Here is an 18423-nt window from a genome sequence, read left to right on the forward strand (position 1 = left end):
ATTTATTGTTGTTCTAAATTTCCAATAATTCAAAAAAATTAAAGTAGCAATCCACGATGATGTGATATATCATACTCATGCACCAGACGCTCGTTAACTTGTCGTCCTCTCCACGTTTTACAAAACAAGTTCTGTCACAAAGCTTCAAATGTGAATTTCATGTCGTTTACGTATGCATCCCAAAGGTTAACGAATTAATTATCTATAGTCGATGGTTGGGCGGCCAGTAAAAGTTAACCATGGGTATCCAAGCAGGGGGAGCTAAGTAGCGACTACTCCCTTGGTCGACGAGAAGGAAATTACATCCTAATAACGATTTATAGGCACTTCAATGAACTCGTCAAACTAGTTTTAAACTTCTATTATTAGCGCGTGCACTGTGTGGGCGTGTCATAACAATTGCGGGTATGTCAAGTTTGTCACGCAATTAATGTCCTCTTTAGACAAGTATGTTGGTACATAATCTCTCCCTTGCACAGCCTCAATGATAATTTCATTTCCTTTTGTTGTAACATAACGCCTCATTTGCGCTTAGCATCTGAATGGACAGCTATGAGGGTTGGTCTCTGTGGATACAGGGTACCAATTTCGTAGAGTAACTTTGCACACACGCATACGTATGTCGTCATGCACAAGAAAGCAGTTCCTGTAACAGTGACTTTGGTGTATAGTCTAACAATATTCACTATCGATCACTAGCTATGAATCGTTCACCGGGTGGTTTTGCAAAGCAGTATGCCGTCTTCAGTGGGGAGATAGAAAGTCAAGACCACATGGTTCGGCAAAAAGTCGTAACATTTGCTGGTTACGACGTGTCCCAATTCCAAACATAAGTTACATTTGCTCAATTCTACCAAAAATACAAGTCAAACATTAACACTGGAAACAGGATAAATCCACGTGAAAGAGGAATATAGAAAAAAAGCTGCAAATATAGAGTCCAAACTAATAAAGTATTAATTAAATGCAAATACAATTTCCCAATCATTTATCTAAACATTCTACGTTCACCCTATAACATTCCAAAACACGTGGGAAATGTATTAAAAAATGTTCGAAATGTATTAAAAAATGTTTGAAATGTATTCGAAAATGTTTGAAATGTGTTTAAAAAAACCTTTGTTTCAATCCAAAGTTCGATCGCGTTTCACAACTTGGCAACCGTTTATAGCGTTGTGGGTAAAGCCCTGGAATTCGAGTTTCGGTGCCCCTGGTTGTTCTCCCCGATTTCAGGCTGAAAGCCGATAAGTTCAACCTGTTAACCACCGGAAATGGAACAGTAACTTATTTATTGCGCTTGATAACAAATACAGAAAATCGATTCAAGAATATTGTATAGGTTTTCAGAGATAATAGGTGATTTTCCGTTCAACTGCGAGATCTCGCGAGTTGCTTGAAAGACGCACGCCGAATAACTGTCGCAAAAATTGAACGATTTGATTTTTAACTCAAATTTATTTATTTCGAAGTTCATATCAAAATGTCGATCTTAGACAGGGGAATATTGCGTTTGAATGCCCTTACTTCAACGAAATTTACCACCATCAAATGTGCACAGCACATTATTAAGCATGGAAACATCACCCAAAATACGTTTGTCGAATCCCACGCCACTGCGACGCTATGACCAGTTTTTATGTTCTATTTCACGCATAACGCGGGATCTCGCAGTGAACGGATAATGGTCTATTACGATTGTCCCTATATTTTCCGTGACTGATATTTTTTAGGCGAGTGAGTTCCACAAAGGTGGCGCACAAACAACAGACTACATAATACCACATGGTGCTAACCTGGTCTGCTGTTCAACTCAAAACGTATCGCTTAGTCGTGTCGTCGGGACAGATTGGTTTTGAGCCTCATCATGATAGTGAACTGTTGTCAGTCAATGAACACCAAATAAAGCTGGAATACATAGTACATTTTTTAAAATCAGACATTCGGTTAGTTTCGCCTTCAACGATTGAAAGCAAAACGTGTCGTGGTGGACGCTGAAACATTGTTGACTTATATACCCCCCCCCCCCCCACACACACACTTGTTCATTTGTCAGTCTGGTGCAATATTTCTTTAATGCGAAAATAACCGCCGATATCTCGTTGAGTTAAGAGAAACTGTAGAACACAATTTACACCATTGAAGGGCAAAGGCTAGTTTCGTTGCTCTGTTGCAATCAATCTTTGACATCCGTGCTTTGAGGAAAAACATCCTTAAAAAAAAAAAAAAAATTGCGATTTTTGGTCGCATGTTCCGAAAAATACCGGTCAATTTCGAATAACATTTTGGCGACACATTGTACGTACGTTTTATCGGTAGTTTGACAACAACTTGACCAGAGGGTAAAACGTCATTGGCCTTAGTTGGACTCCAAACAAGACACTTCAATCCTGATTCGATTCCCTCTAAGATAACACAGGTATTTCAGTTAATTGCAATTGAAAATAATACCATACCTTTATACATCATGTATGAATTGAGAAACACACGTCATATTAAACTGGGGCTTAAAGTCAGCTGTTTCAATTCCATTATAACCTTAGTACTTGTTTTGCAACGGCGTATTAAACCGACTGTGGTTTATCTCTATTACCAGTCTGCGACGTAAAGTGTTATTTTTGTTTCATATTTGTTTTGGGAATGTACGCAACTGTCGTCAATAGTACCCACAAGTATGACTTTTCCCTATGGGTTTCACTGAATGTACGGGTAGCCACTCACTCGTACCTTATTTGGAATGCGGCTATTTACAGAATTGAGTCAAGGCCAAATTTAAAGGCGGTTTGTGAGTTCAATATGACGAGGCGAATCGACGCAGCTACCGTGACGTAGTTGTGATTGTATTTCGTGACAGTTTATATCATCCAGTCATATGTGCAGCCCTTTCTTTAAATAATCATGCGTATTTTACCAAATTATAAGGTAGTTAGTTACTGATCATATAAAGAGGCGATGTTTTTGAGTACATTTCAATGTTTCGAAAAAGCTAAAAGTATGATTAGTGTTATTAACTTAAAATATCTGAAGTGAGTCATACAAAACAAACAAACAAACAAACAAACAAACAAACAAAAAATAACAACAACAAAACACAAATCTGTAAACTTATTCTGATGAGTGATTTATTACTACCTTACGCTAAAATATTTTTGACTATTTATACTAGTAACACTTCTCACTTCCTGTCTTGTTTGACCTAAAAGCGTTAGGCAATCAAACAAAAAATGACTTTATTACTAGATTACGTTCAGGGTATTTTCACCCTCGCTGACACCCTCAAAAGCGAGTAATTTACGTTAGCTCCAAGGGTTCAATCCCGTAGTTTATGCTACGATTTGAAACAGTTTTTATGCTTCACATGTTTATTTGCCTTCAATTACATTTTGGTGGTTGTCACTACCGTCCATGGAATCTTGCAGATAACGTTTTGACCCCAAGTTACGTAGCTATCGCCGAGGAAATTCAAAAAACGTCGTCGTTGTTTCATGGTGAAAAAAATGATTAGCATAAAAATGTTTTTGACCTTTGTCGCCGTTTTTAATTATCCTTGACTTTTCCCACGCCAGAGTGAATTACCTCACGAAGAATTGTTCCCCGGGAGTCTGTAATAAAACTGAATTCATGTCCTCCATACAAAATCACAACGGTTTGTGTTGGTTTGTCACGCCGTATCCCGGAATCTTACCAATTAATTTGATTGTAGCAACAATGTTAACATCGCTGTACGTAAAAACACACTCTCGAACTTTACAACATCCACTTTCAGACCATTAAGCAAATATATGGAAATACCAGTTAAATCACTCATGATGATTGATGATTCGATTACTGGCTGGAATAGTTGTATTTTAGTGTTCATTTCTAAGTAATGTCAGATTGTTTTGGTTCTGCGGCTATCCTTGCACGGGCAATAGTTTTTTTTACTATTTGGACGTGATCTTGGTCGCATTTTGTAAACACCTGACAGACACTGACAAGTAATTAAGTACTAGTAAACAGTTCGGGTCAATATGGGACCCCAAAGATAGCGTCATCATACAGTATTCCATTGATGAACGAAATTCACATTATAATCTTATGCTTACAAATAATTCGACATTTTTATGCTGGGGAATACAGTACTGAAACTGCCATGGTTACAGTGTAATCAAATCATGACTATGGCAAGGAAAAATATTGATTTCTTTTGTCCACGTTATATAATAAATTTTCTAATTAATACTTCATTTCTGTTGTTGTACCTGTATGTATTAAAATATGTACACATTATATCTAATTGATGGTGGGAATTGCCATATATATATATATATATTAGAATATTATATTATATTATATTATATTATATTATATTATATTATATTATATTATATTATATTATATTATATTATATTATATTATATTATATTATATTATATTATATTATATTATATTATATTATATTATATATTTGTTTCGTACTATACTTTCTTATCTATAATAAACATTGTTCTGGGGATTATTAATTTCCATAAAGAAGATTGAACTATCCTTCTGCAACATCGAGAAGATCATTACTTACAGTATGTTACTAAGCAGTATAAAAATGCATGATGCAAAGCCCATTCTATAAATGGTGAAATGTTTCTTGGCCTCAGAAACTAGGAGCATTATCAGAGCATGGGTCTTATTTAGTAACTCCCGCCAGAACAACTGCACAAATCATAAGGGCATGGTATTCCCTAAGGATGGTATTCCCAGAATAGCATCAGCTGTTAAAACTTTAATTCTCAGCGACGATGACAGGACCAGTTACTTCGACAAAGCCCCACTCTCTGCGAAAGCTACCAGCAGCGAAATCCACTTACCACGTAAGCCACTCATCGATCATAATACTCATAAAATAAAAACGTTGTTCTGACCGAAAACATTTATTTGTTGTGATGACGAAAATGTTAGTACGCATGCGCTTCGAATAATCTTATACATATCCGGAAGGCATGTGCAAATACATTTGACATTATTTCATTGAACGAACACACGTTTCATCATGAGACTAACTGTTAAACGTATTTAAGTCGGTATACTATTTTTTAATTGGTTAGACAAACCAATACTAGTTATTCTTGTAATCATCAAACGAGACACTCGTTGAATTTATTGACTGAATTCATACTGATAGATTCCGAGTTGCTAGAGAATTAAGACTGATTCAAATTGAGTAAGGCCAACTGACGTAACATTTCATTCCTGTCCTCAGACTCAGTTGGGGGTTATCAAAATCATTACTAAATATTTGTTACACAAAATATGAAAAATTACAGATTTTTCGAAAATCCAAGAAAGGGAAAAGGCTACTGGTCTTAATTATGTTGCGAGACTAACCTGAATTGAAACTTTGTTGTCATTTTCGAAATAGCCACCGATGTGATGATTTAGTTACTAGAAGGTCACTATGAAAACAAAAATTGTAACCATTACTATAAATGTGTTTTTTGTCAATTACCTGACAAAAACACAGAGAAACGTGCGTGGGTTTCAAAAAAAATATTAGTCGCACGAATTACGCACCGTGACAAGACGACGACAAATGGAATCATACCAAGTACAAACATGTTTATAGTCTGCTGCCTGATACTTTCTGGAGAAATTACAGTGTGTATATAACACATTGTTGTACACGCAAACTGACTAATATCTGATATGTCATCATGGTTATTACGAGGATACCGAAAAATACGCACGAAGACAGTACAGCGGGAGTATCGACCGACGCGCAGCATACTTTGCGGTATCCTCGTAATAATAATATTATTATACACCCCCCAAGGATACGTCATGGGAATGCCAAAAGCCAAAATAATTGTGTAGAGTCCGGTCAAACCCTGGTGGCAGCCATGTTTGTTTTTATTATTAGAGGACACACACGCGCGAAATCGCTCCATATTTGGAATTCGCATTTCCTAATATGGTAGGATGAAAATACGCAAAATTACGGCAGGGTGTAAGTTATGGCATTACGTTGACAAATGTATAATAATTGCTATCTTTTATACCTTGTGATTACCTTAACAAATTTAACAAACACTGTCAGCAAATAATAAATTAAATTATATGAGCAAGATAAAATAAAAAAAAATGTGAGAATAATCTTAAAACAGACAAACTAGGATCATATCATAATCAAAGTGTAGTTTGCCCGGTCTTGGAAAAAACGGCCCAACAGGCAAACCTGTACATTGGATGTAAATATGGCGGCCACTGGATACGCGTACAATAGTGCGCTGACCCGCAGATAGATACAATTTCGGTTGACCATACATTTCTGACTTTAGAGTACTTTTTCTTTTATATTTGATAATCTGTCGGTAGTTGACTTAAATCAGCGATACTATTATGTATCGAATACATCCCGAGCACGAGGAATTTTTCGAGATATAAAGACCGACACGAGAATATCGGGAGACTTTATAAACGGAAGCGCCCGAGTAATGCTAACAATATATCATTCCTATGACGCGTGCTTTCAGTGAAAGAACGCTTTCGTGACGTCAAAATGACGTATATACGTGATGGCTAGGTCGTTCAAACCGACTGTATATTGTTGTGCAGCCGTCTGTCATCTAGAATATGATAAAATCAAAAAGATATTTTCATTGATGAACGACTTCAGTTTAAAACGATATCAACCATTTGAACGGCCTTCACGTCATCCAGTGACGTCAACAAGTGCATCGTCACTTGAAGGCGCAATTTGTAAGAGAGTTGTATTCTCAGTAATTACACCCATGCATGGACGCTGACATTTCGAAATTTGTAGTAATTGTTCTCATAAATTTTCATACTGAAATTGTGGTAATCATAAGTATTAACTTATGATTATATATTTAATTCAACAGTTCAATTGGCGTTTTGTCTATCACTTTGCTCCTTGGATGGATAAGTTTTGAGTTCCTATCCAGCCTTGGTAATCGTAGTTTCTTCTTATTGTCAGGGTGCCATTTTTGATGTCACGTGATCTATGTAAAAGTCATTGGACACATTTCGCGAACAAAGGCAGATGAACGTCGCAGGACATTTTTGGGATTTGGCTTGATCATCGTTGTGGCCACAGGTTAGATTCCATCATTTTAAAGCCCTTTCATGTCAATATAATGTGTTCAAACCTGTTTTTTCTCTTCCGCGGGCATAAATGAACACAACAAACAGATGCGAACACGTAACTGATGTTAAGCGCCAATCTTCGTCAAAATTAAAGTGCGATATATATATATATATATATGCCCATTGAAATAGGGTGTGTAATGGCGAATTAATAGGCACGTGGGCGGTTGAATTATACTTCAAATCACGTAATGTTGAATTCATTCATGCTATACAATTTTTAGTACTTGCAAGCTATACAATTATTAGTACAAAGAGAAGGAATCGTCGTGTCAGGACACGTATTCCGACGAGCAAACGAGCATATATCACACACGCACAATGTATTTTATTATAAATCTCAGCATTCAGTATGTCGGATCACAGCCAAATAGTCGGATTTCGTATGCAGTTGATAAACTTAGTTTATGTTAGGAAGTAACAGCAAACATAAACCTGTTAGCAAACACTACACACCATACATGACTTCCAAATTGCAGTTATATTAAAGCGAAACTTTAAGAATGGTTTAGAAAGTGAGATTACTGAACGGATAATTATACAAAAACTCAACACATTTTACCCACTATGTATTGAACGAAGGTTTCATACAAAAAGTTCTATTGTGCACTTTTGTGCCAATTGATCGTTGATAATTCAGTGTATACTACGCGCCATTGAAATGCCTGTTCTACGGAGAACCTCTATCGGAATCCGCAATAGCTCATTCGATAAATGGTTTACACTCTGCATATGAATACATCCATAACAGTTTACAATCGTAAAGACAGTTTACAGGTGTAGACTTACGACCAAAAGGCTGCTGTCGTTAATTAACGAATTGTTTTGGGGCGGAGGTTTGGTAAGTGTCCAAGGCTCCACAACAGTACCCTAATTAATAATAGCGACCGATTGACCCATGGAATATCATGCATGACATATCATAGTGAAAAATATGCCACCATAAATCACAAATAAATGTAATGATGCTCAAAGTAGTGAGGGGTTGTACTCTTCACTTATATCATACGAGAACAAACTAGACCCTTTCTTAAAAGAATTGCCATATCCATAGTAAAGAGTACTTTCCGAATGAATGCTTACAATAAAAAAGTACCCTTCGAGTAAATGCTGACAAATGATGCTGGACGAAAACTGCCCTCTACCAGAAATAAAAACCATACAATGAGCACGAGGCGCAAAGAGTTGTTTGTTTCAAATGCATTGGCAATGACCGAAGTTTTGATTCGTGCGCATGAAGATTGGTAATTCGCACAGTATTTCTGAACATATAGTTTGGTCAGGTTTCAAGGTTTGGAATTCTTTCTCAACTACTGAGTATTGAAAAATAGTGTCAAGCTGGATTCAAACCATGACTTTCGTATTAGTAGTTGTCACAGGGTTCGTCAGAAAATCTATCACAATTGGTCTGTTCTGTTTATCTATACATGTCCAGCCTCTAGACAATGTGTTTAATACAGCCAGGTAGGAAGATTTTTGTGCATACGTACACTTTGCGGTCAGGACGTCACGATGCCACCTAGGCATGCTCCTGGCAGAACATTGTAGTTTATAGACGCGTGTTTATGGAAAACAGCGTATTTGCAAAAACGTGAGAATTAATTACTACCAAACAGTATCACTGACTTGGCTGAAGGACATTGTGAGGCTTAAGGCGCTTACTGGAACATAGAGCCTAAATAGACCGTTAACTACCGTTAGAGTCCGAGTTGTCGTACTTCAACGAAGTAATACTTGAATTTGACGGGTTGTAGGTGTTTTTTGCAGCCCCATCGCAGGTTGTGTATTGTCAAAGTGTACATATGTTACGTAACTTTTTTTGTTGACTTCCTGTGTTCATGTTCAATGTATTGCTCTTCAATTTTGGACTCAATAATCTGATTTAATTATCAGCAAAGTTACCAATTAGCTTATCATTTTACTGCTATTCAAGTTTAATCTGTGTATAAATGAAGTGATGTGAGCGGATCTACGGTCATTTACAAAGACAAAGAAACCAAGATGCAATCACCAATTATTAGTTGACATATTGATATTTGAAAACCAAGGCAATGACAATATGTGAGATTTCAAGTAGAGTAGACAATATTATCAAGAATGTTGATTCCACAGGAAAGTACAATGGCCGTTAGTTTACTTGTGTGAAAGGAACCTTTACTTTGTTCAGTAATAAGCTATACTCTATTGATGATTACTATCTATTATTGACAAATTCATAATTGATGATGACTCGAAATACTATCTAGGAAGTGACCACAATGTCTTGATTTTACATTTGAAGCATGTGTAGATAACCTAATAATAAGTTAGTAATTAACTTACGACCATGACTGGAGACCTTTCCAGGAAGAACTTTTAAAAAATGGTTGGTAATTGGACAGTCGAAACAAAAGAATATCATCCAAATACACTGTGGTCAAAATGGAAAACAAATCGTTTTAAAGTAGCCAACAAGTATGTTGGATAGAAAGTAATCAATAATAGAAGTAAAGGGTGATGGGATAAATAGATCAGATGCTTTTATACAATGAAGCAATTTATTCAATGTGAGCAAAATTACCAACAACTGTGAACAATGAAACATATGGAGATCAATTCTGGTCTACTCATATTGAACATAAAATAGAAGCACATAATAAAATTAATTCTAAAACATTGGAGTATAAAGTTAGATGTAGAGTGTTGATATCTCTAAAAGCAGTGGGAAATCTTCAATTTGAAATGACTTACGATTATCAAAAGTATATATCATGATGTCTTATGCTATGTTAACCATATAACGACAAATCAAGTTATAGTTGTAACCTCAAATACTATTGGAATAATGTGGGGAAAATGAATCTAGGAAAAGAAGAAATGCAATGGAATACAATATTGCGAAACGGGTAAAGCATTTGAATTTATTGAAAATGGCGAAGTTCTATTTCAATCATGTCTGAGGAAAAGTAAAATCCCAGATGAATGGAAAAAAGAAGCCAATTCATAAATAAGGAAACATGAATGACCTAAACAACAATAAAGGTTTAACCTTAAACTCATCTATATCAAAAGTATATGCTAAAGTAGAAGAAACACAACTAAAGAGATTAGTTGAAGAAAATAATTAACTAGGCGAAATTCAAGGTGGTTTTAGGAAAGATGGACGATGTGAGGATAATGTGTTCACACTTAGAGGCATTGCTTCTATGCGGAAAACAAAAAAATAATTCAACTTATGTTACCTTCATTAGATTTTGCAGAGGCTGGAGAGATGGGTTGCAAGTTTCTTTATGGAATGCAGGAAGGTATGGGATATAATTGACAATATGTAAAACAGTGTTCTTAACAAAATGATTATTGATTATTTCAATACCCTTCAATAATGAATGCGTTAAAAGAGTGTGTACTAAGTCCTTATAAATTACTATTCTCAATTAAGATAAATAAATTTGCCAAAATGCTACACAAATCTAAACGAGGGGCAATGATTGGAATACAATTAATTCTTGGTCTATTTTGGGCGGATGATGCAGTTGAACTGCAAAATAAGTTAGATAGATATTGCATCAACATTTGCAGAACAATGGAAATTAAGCTTTAACCAATCTAAATGTATTATGGAAAGAAGCTAAATAAGAAAGGAACAATTCGACTATTTGATACTTGAAAAAACTAAAACATATAAAAACGTAAGCATTATTATCTTGAAATCATTGAAGGATCATTCACATTTTATGGGAACTTATGAAAACCCAACGAAAATATTAGCATATAGTAAATCAATCATAAATCAACATAACAGTTACAGTATATGGTAATGTCCTGTTGATCAATTCGCATCAATTAGCTATAGATCTAGTGCATGGCTGTCAAAATGAGAATAAAACAAACTTACAAGTTTCTTTTACATTTAATATAGCATGAACAGCAGTATTGTGTATTGGGAGATTTAGGATGGCACGGCATCAACTATATTCACGATAAATGGATCACGTTTATGGCCTAAAATGACCGCAGAATTTTGGTTCAAAATTTTCTATACAGTTAGTGAAGAAAAAGAAATAAAGCGGTCCGGTGAAAATATGAAATCCCTAAATCGCTATGGTTGGATTAAACACAACAGTAAAACGAAAAATTAAATAATGGATCTCTCTCATCTTTAAATTGAGGTCAATCGCAATAGATTTGGAAGGGAATAAATCAGGATTGGACTATTATAATGGTTTCGTAAAAGAAATGTATTATTATTATTTAGAAGGACAATGGCATATAGAAGTCACTACTGATTCATGTACATACATGTATCATATTACACTATATGTTGTTTTTAGTTACCAAGTTCATTTAGTAGAGTGAACATACATGCACACAACTCGTTAATTTGAAATCGTTGGTTCGAAACAATGGTTTCGTTGCTTTAAAATAATGTTTAAATAGTGAGGGGAACGCTGTGTTCGTCTCTTGAGTCTGTGAGATCATCAACTAAAACGGACATTATTGATCACAAAAATACTAGTAAACAGGTTGTCGTTGTTGTTGTATTTTTCCACAGTTTTGGTCGAAGACATCTTATATCTTTTATAATTTATATCTTTAATTTATATCTTTAATTTATATATTTAATTTATATCTTTAAACCCACTTTTAATAATTACTCGGCGGCTTTTAACGAGATTTTCCACTCAAACAATAGTTCTTTATTGTCCTTGTCCCGACCATGACACTACAATGACTGTGAGGTTACAAAAAAAAACTACAAGACAATAGAAAAGATAAAAAAGTAGACACAAATTACAAGGTTATATTTGCAAATTATATGATTCACTGGCAATTAAACATACAAAAATACATTACAATATATCTATAATTAAACTCTTACTATGAGGTTCTGCTGTCTTATGTTTAGACAATGTTTAATAAATTGTGCCGTATTGATCTGTGTACTACGACAACTCATAGATGAAGTGATTATGAACTGACAAAAACAAAAGTGTTAGATCAAGTTATTCAACACACAGAACTGTGAAATACTAAAATATTTTTGCTGAACTAGTTTTAGCTGTTTTGTATGTAGTTTATTTTAACTAAAGAACGATGAGTTGTATAATAAATAAAAACATTACTGGGTTTTATTTTCACTGATTCTCCCCTTCAGCGAAAGGAAATTCCAAATACTTCACTGTGACAGTGCTTCAGACGCGACTTGCAAGATTTATGTGGTTTTATAAGCTCGTCGATTACGTAACAACAACTTGTAGACTCGTGCAAGTACGTCACAGCAATTTATAGGATCATCGATTACGTCAAATCAACTTGTAGACTCGTGCAATTACGTCACAGCAATTTATAGGCTCGTTGATTACGTAACAACAACTTGTAGATTCGTTCGATTACGAAACATCATCGTTCAATGCATAAATCTATCAGCAGCTAACATGCGAAACGTGTCAATTTTATATCGATGAGAAATACGCAAATGTTTGGTCAGTTCGATCCGTTTTATTCGCTGACGTGTATTTATAGTTATTCAAATTAACACCAAGTACGAAATAATGTTATCGTTTTGCTGGCACCGGGTTATTATAACTTCATGTCACAGACCCTTTATAGACTATATTGATGGAATGTGCTCTACCTGTTCAGTTCCAGGAATATAGAACGAATATCCCCCACCAATTCTAACATCATATTCTGATAAGCAGAATGAAACAAATACACCAACACAAGACCATATCTTAGGAGAAAGATCTTAATTATAATACTATTTTTGAACAGAAATATTTCTAGGAAGTTACAAGCTTTGAATACATGGTCCCATTACTCCAACCAGACCATTGCGGCGACAACTCGTGTAAATTAATAATGTATATTCTATAGACACTGATGTTTATTATTTTAAGGCGTGTACACTAAATTATATGTAGTACATGTACTCGTGTCCACCAGCACATTAATTACGTGCACAACAACATGCATCGTATAGATTAGCCTATTGTTATTATTAGAATAAGTCGTGTCCCCTGGCGTAGTTTTCGCTCATAGTGGAGACGATGTATTTATTAAAACATGTTACGTTATTCTTAGCGCGTTGACATCTGTTTTTTGTGCGTCACAGTCTCTCCGCGAGCTGTCATGAGAGAAATAGAGTGGATGCGTTACCCCTTGAGCCTCAGTTGTGGCACCGCGTCGTGTTAGATATAGGACATGTACAACGTAAACATCGCGTATTTCTACCTTTGTAAGGGCGTAACAAATACGTCGCAAAAATAGACATGACTACAAGTCTTATATGCCGTCATTCAACGACCACTCACAGGTCGCCTCAGTCGCATTTTAGTCCGTAAACGGACGCATAAAAACACACAATCTCTCTATGGAACGGCTTTGTAACAAAGAGAGAGGATCGGCAAGGGATATTTTCGTAAGCTGTAATCAATTGTTTTAATTTTCGTAATAATGTAATTTAAATAAATAAAAAACGCAAATTAGTAGACATGGGCAAGGTGTACATGTAATCAGCTATTTTATTCTTCTGTAATTTGTACAAAGATCTTATTTTTTGTACTAAGCTTACAAAACATTTTTCACACTAAATGTCGCAATTCGTACGCAATTAAATACAAATTATAAAATATATTATACATTTTTTTGTAGAATGCAATTAGAAACTTGCTTTATCTGTAAAGTGTAAAAACTTAAATTTTACTGTAAATGGAACTTTTATTTTATTTCCTGTAAAAACGTAAAATGCATTTTTTATTTTCTGTAACCTGTACCTGCTGTTCCTTCTTGCCCCCCCCCCCTCAGGAGAAACTGCCAAAATTCGTGGACAACGCGAAACCCGGGGTTTTCGGCGAAGCGTGGTTAGCTGATCAGTGTAATGTAATCATCATTTTCTTCGAACCTCACCCCGTTTCAAAAATGCTTCAAATCAAGATTTTTTATATTCTAACGAACTTGTTTTTTTTTTGCTATTCTCTGCATCGTGACTGAAGTACGATATTACTATGCAAATATTGTATAGTGTCTGTATATTCACTGTATGCACTGAAATATACTGTGCTGAGAATCAAATCTGTATGTCAGAACATTTCACAAAACGTGATATTTCGAATTTCCACACAATTTCTGAATAAAAAATAAATAAATAAATAAATAAATAAATAAATAAATAAATAAATAAATAAATAAATAAATAAATAAATAAATAAATAAATAAATAAATAAATAAATAAATTTCGAAGCTAGTTTTCATTCACTGCATAGTGATTCATTAATGAGTAGTTATACACTTAGTGTTTCGTATCGTTATTTATCTTTTACCCAAATAAAAGTTTGAACTGAAACATTTTGTAGTCAATTTATTTTCGAAAATTTAATTTTCTTTTAATTTATTTTCAACAAAATCATGAAAAAAGCTTTGAAAACGATCCATATGTGGCATGGTTCTAAAATACATGGAGTAATTTTACCAGAGGCAAACTCGTTTGACATGTGAGACGGCTACATGTGAGAATAAAACACGAAAAATTGCATTGTGGGATTGATGGCACTGATAGCACGCAACATTTTCACTGAAAGCTAGGGATAATTCCAAATACGTGTATTATCTACTTTAGGCTTTACATGTAGATGGGGCGGTGTATTACGAAATCGATTTGAGCCGAGGTGTAGTAAGCGTTAGCGCAACTGATTACGGCATACGTGAACTTGAATGTCTTTAACCATTACACTATGACTTGACGTCACACTGTAATGACCACTTTCACTTTATATTATTACCTCGCATAAACGCACACGATCACTTGCAAAGTTCCAACAAAAATAAATACAATTAATTGGCCATTACTCATTTTGAAATAATGAATTTTTAACAATTTATGGGAAATTGGTCACGCCTTGGTAGGTAGGTTTAATATATTCAGTGAAGTATATTATTATGTAGCCGAATTTAATAGATAATTGTCCTACACTTATGGTCGGTGAGATAAACTAGAAGACGGTCAAGGGACCTTCCCGCCTCTTCTTGAAATGCGCGCTGTGGTATATTTGCAAATTACAAATGTACATTTTGTTATTTTTTTTTCAGAAGAAAATAATCATTTTAGTTGATATGAAAATAGACGGATTCTCATTATTTTTTTTTTCGTGTTCAGGCACAAAAATTAGCAAGTGGTTCATCCCAAAGTGATGCTTAACAATAACATGAACTGTCGCGTTAACAAATGATAACATTTTTGCTACCAACGTATTGTAATTGGCTGTCGTCTGCCTATTATGCGGTATCGTACTATCGATACCAACGTATTTTAACTGGCTGTTGTTTGCTCATTTGGCGGTATACCGATACCAACGTATTGTAATCAGCTTTCGTCTGCTTGGTTTCATATTATTTTCTTCTGTTAAGGCCGAAAAAATATAGCAAATGGTTCATCCCACAGTGGTACAATAACATGTACTGGCGCGTTAAAAATGGGCAAAGTAATATTTTCGTTACCAACGTATTGTAACTGGCTGTCGTCTGCTTATTAGGCGGTATCGTATGACTGATACCGAAGTATTGTAATTGGCCGTCGTCTGCTTGTTAGGTACTACCGGTATCAACATATTGTAACAGGCCTTCGTCTGCTTGGTTTGTTTCTAGTAATGATATAAACGTATTGTAACCAGCTGTCGTCTGCTTAGTATAAATCTAAAACCGATATCAACGTATTGTAACCGGCCTCCGTCTACTTGGTTTATTTCTAGTAATGATACCAACGTGTTGTAACCAACTGTCGTCTGCTTAGGTAAATCTAAACCGATATCAACGTATTGTAACCTGCTTTCGTTTGCTTGGTTTGTTTCAAGTAATGATACCAACGTGTTGTAACCAACTGTCGTCTGCTTAGGTAAATCTAATACCGATACCAAGGTATTGTAACCGGCCTTCGTCTGCTTGGTTTGTTTCTAGTAATGATACCAACGTTTTGTAACCAACTGTCGTCTGCTTAGGTAAATCTAATACCGATACCAACGTATTGTAACCGGCCTTCGTCTGCTTGGTTTGTTTCTAGTAATGATACCAACGTGTTGTAACTAACTGTCGTCTTCTTAGGTGAATGTAATACCGATACCAAGGTATTGTAACCGGCCTTCGTCTGCTTGGTTTGTTTCTAGTATTCATACCAACGTGCTGTAACCAACTGTCGTCTGTTTAGGTAAATCCAATACCGATAGCAAGGTATTGTAACCGGCCTTCGTCTGCTTGGTTTGTTTCTAGTAATGATACCAACGTATTGTAATCAACTGTCGTCTGCTTAGGTAAATCCAATACCGATAGAAAGGTATTGTAACCGGCCTCCATCTGCTTGGTTTGTTTCTAGTAATCATACCAACGTGTTGTAACTAACTGTCGTCTGCTTAGGTAAATCTAATACCGATACCAACGTATTGTAACCGGCCTTCGTCTGCTTGGTTTGTTTCTAGTAATGATACCAACGTGTTATAACAAACTGTCGTCTGCTTAGATAAATCTAATACCGATACCAAGGTATTGTAACCGGTCTTCGTCTGTTCGGTTTGTTTCTAGTAATGATACCAACGTATTGTAACCAACTGTCGTCTGCTTAGGTAAATCTAATACCGATACCTAGGTATTGTAACCGGCCTTCGTCTGCTTGGTTTGTTTCTAGTAAGAATACCAACGCGTTGTAACCAACTGTCGTCTGCTTAAGTAAATGTAATACCGATACCAACGTATTGTAACCGGCATTCGTCTGCTTAATATGTGTGTATTTATACCTATACAATTAGGTATGAAACCGAAAATGTCTTAATAAATTTTTTTCATGTTTCCCGCCTCCAAGAAATATTCGAAAATTGCCGTAGGCAAGTTGTTTTCACTGGTATGAAATGGTTCTGTGGAACACACAAAACGAAGCTTATACATTGAACGTACCCGTGTAATCTACTCATATTATTTATAAAATACACTACGTCAGACAGTGTTTCGAATGAGTCCGGCCCGTTTTTTAGCCTGAAAATAAAGATAACGATTTTTTTTCGTGCCCCAATAGATCCTCAGAATAATGCGTATCTAATATGCGACGCGCCAGAGACACACCGCGACGACCGATATAAATAAACATCTCTTGGACGTTACTAGAGCGAGTCTCATAGGCACATCGCCGAAGGAAGAACGCAGAACACGTGTCAAATCGTTCCCCCAACAACTATCATACACGTCAGATTTTCACATAAGTCCTATATTTTGTTTTACTAAATCGCAATCTGTAGTAACAAAAGCCGTATTTACCTGTATGATCCATACGCCAGTTTACTCTGTATTATGTCGCGTTCACAAGAGAGAGAGAGAGAGAGAGAGAGAGGTGACGTAGTGCCTGTTTTGACCAGCAGGCAACGCCGTGGAGCAAACACAGCGGTGTATCGAGTGTAGCTGTGCAACAAGCTTCGGAAGAACAATAGAGGAGAATATCAGTTGGTGAACCAATTGGAAACCAATGATGCATGATACGTCCGATCACAGTAATTGAAAGATATCCTACGTCACAGACAGGATACGAGGACATCAACATAGGTCAATGCTATAGGTCTGCAAAAAAGAAAGAATCACAACGATGTCGCTTTCAAGCAGACACGATTCACACTGCCGAGAATGTAGTGTATGTCCGGGGTAGAAAAATTGTCCATCCGATAGTATAATGTTAACGCCCAGTACCAGTATAAAACACCCAAACTATCCTTACTGGGATCAGCAGTGTGCTAAACGGGAAAAATAATTTTTGTTACTGGCTGTAAGTAAGGTAGGATTTAGAATATAATTCCAAGATTTGCATATATTAACGATATGCTGGGCTTTTTTAAAGAAGGATAAATGTTACATTCAGTCACGAATTATTATTTCCACCAAGTATATATTGCTAGATGTATGTTCTTGTTATAAAGTTAAAAATGTTGGATTTTATCTCGATCGTTAAACATTCAATTTCTTCAGTGACAAGTTAGTCCACATAGATGTGAATAGATAGCGTTCTCGCCATGCGGACATATTGCGGGGCAATGGGAGTTTCCCTGATAGCACATTAAATGAAAATAACTTCTATTTGCAAACCACAAGAATGCATGTCAGCTCTCGGATAAAGAGTTTTGACTACACACGTATGATGCGCGACTCCCCTCCAACAGCTATAAAGTGCATAAACACTGTTTAGACATAAACAAAATGTACATTATTGAACAATTTCGACCCGTTCTTACCACTTTTTTCGAATAGGTAAAATATTTTAACTTACAACTTTTTAATGA

The 18423-nt window shown here is 35.6% G+C and overlaps 1 protein-coding gene across 1 annotated transcript in view; it reads right to left on the reverse strand.

The window, feature by feature from the left end:
- The window catches only part of LOC100370165 (uncharacterized), a 94753-nt gene extending 77210 nt beyond the window's left edge, over positions 1–17543 (reverse strand). Inside the window, exon 1 of the mRNA XM_085491668.1 lies at positions 17414–17543. Coding sequence (XP_085347794.1) covers positions 17414–17426 — 13 coding nt within the window. The 5' untranslated portion in view covers positions 17427–17543. The remainder of the gene's footprint in view (positions 1–17413) is intronic.
- Positions 17544–18423: the final 880 nt, after the last annotated feature.

Source organism: Saccoglossus kowalevskii, chromosome 16 (genome assembly GCF_978046115.1).
Source record: "Saccoglossus kowalevskii chromosome 16, keSacKowa6.1, whole genome shotgun sequence".
In the NCBI taxonomy this organism is placed as follows: domain Eukaryota; kingdom Metazoa; phylum Hemichordata; class Enteropneusta; family Harrimaniidae; genus Saccoglossus; species Saccoglossus kowalevskii.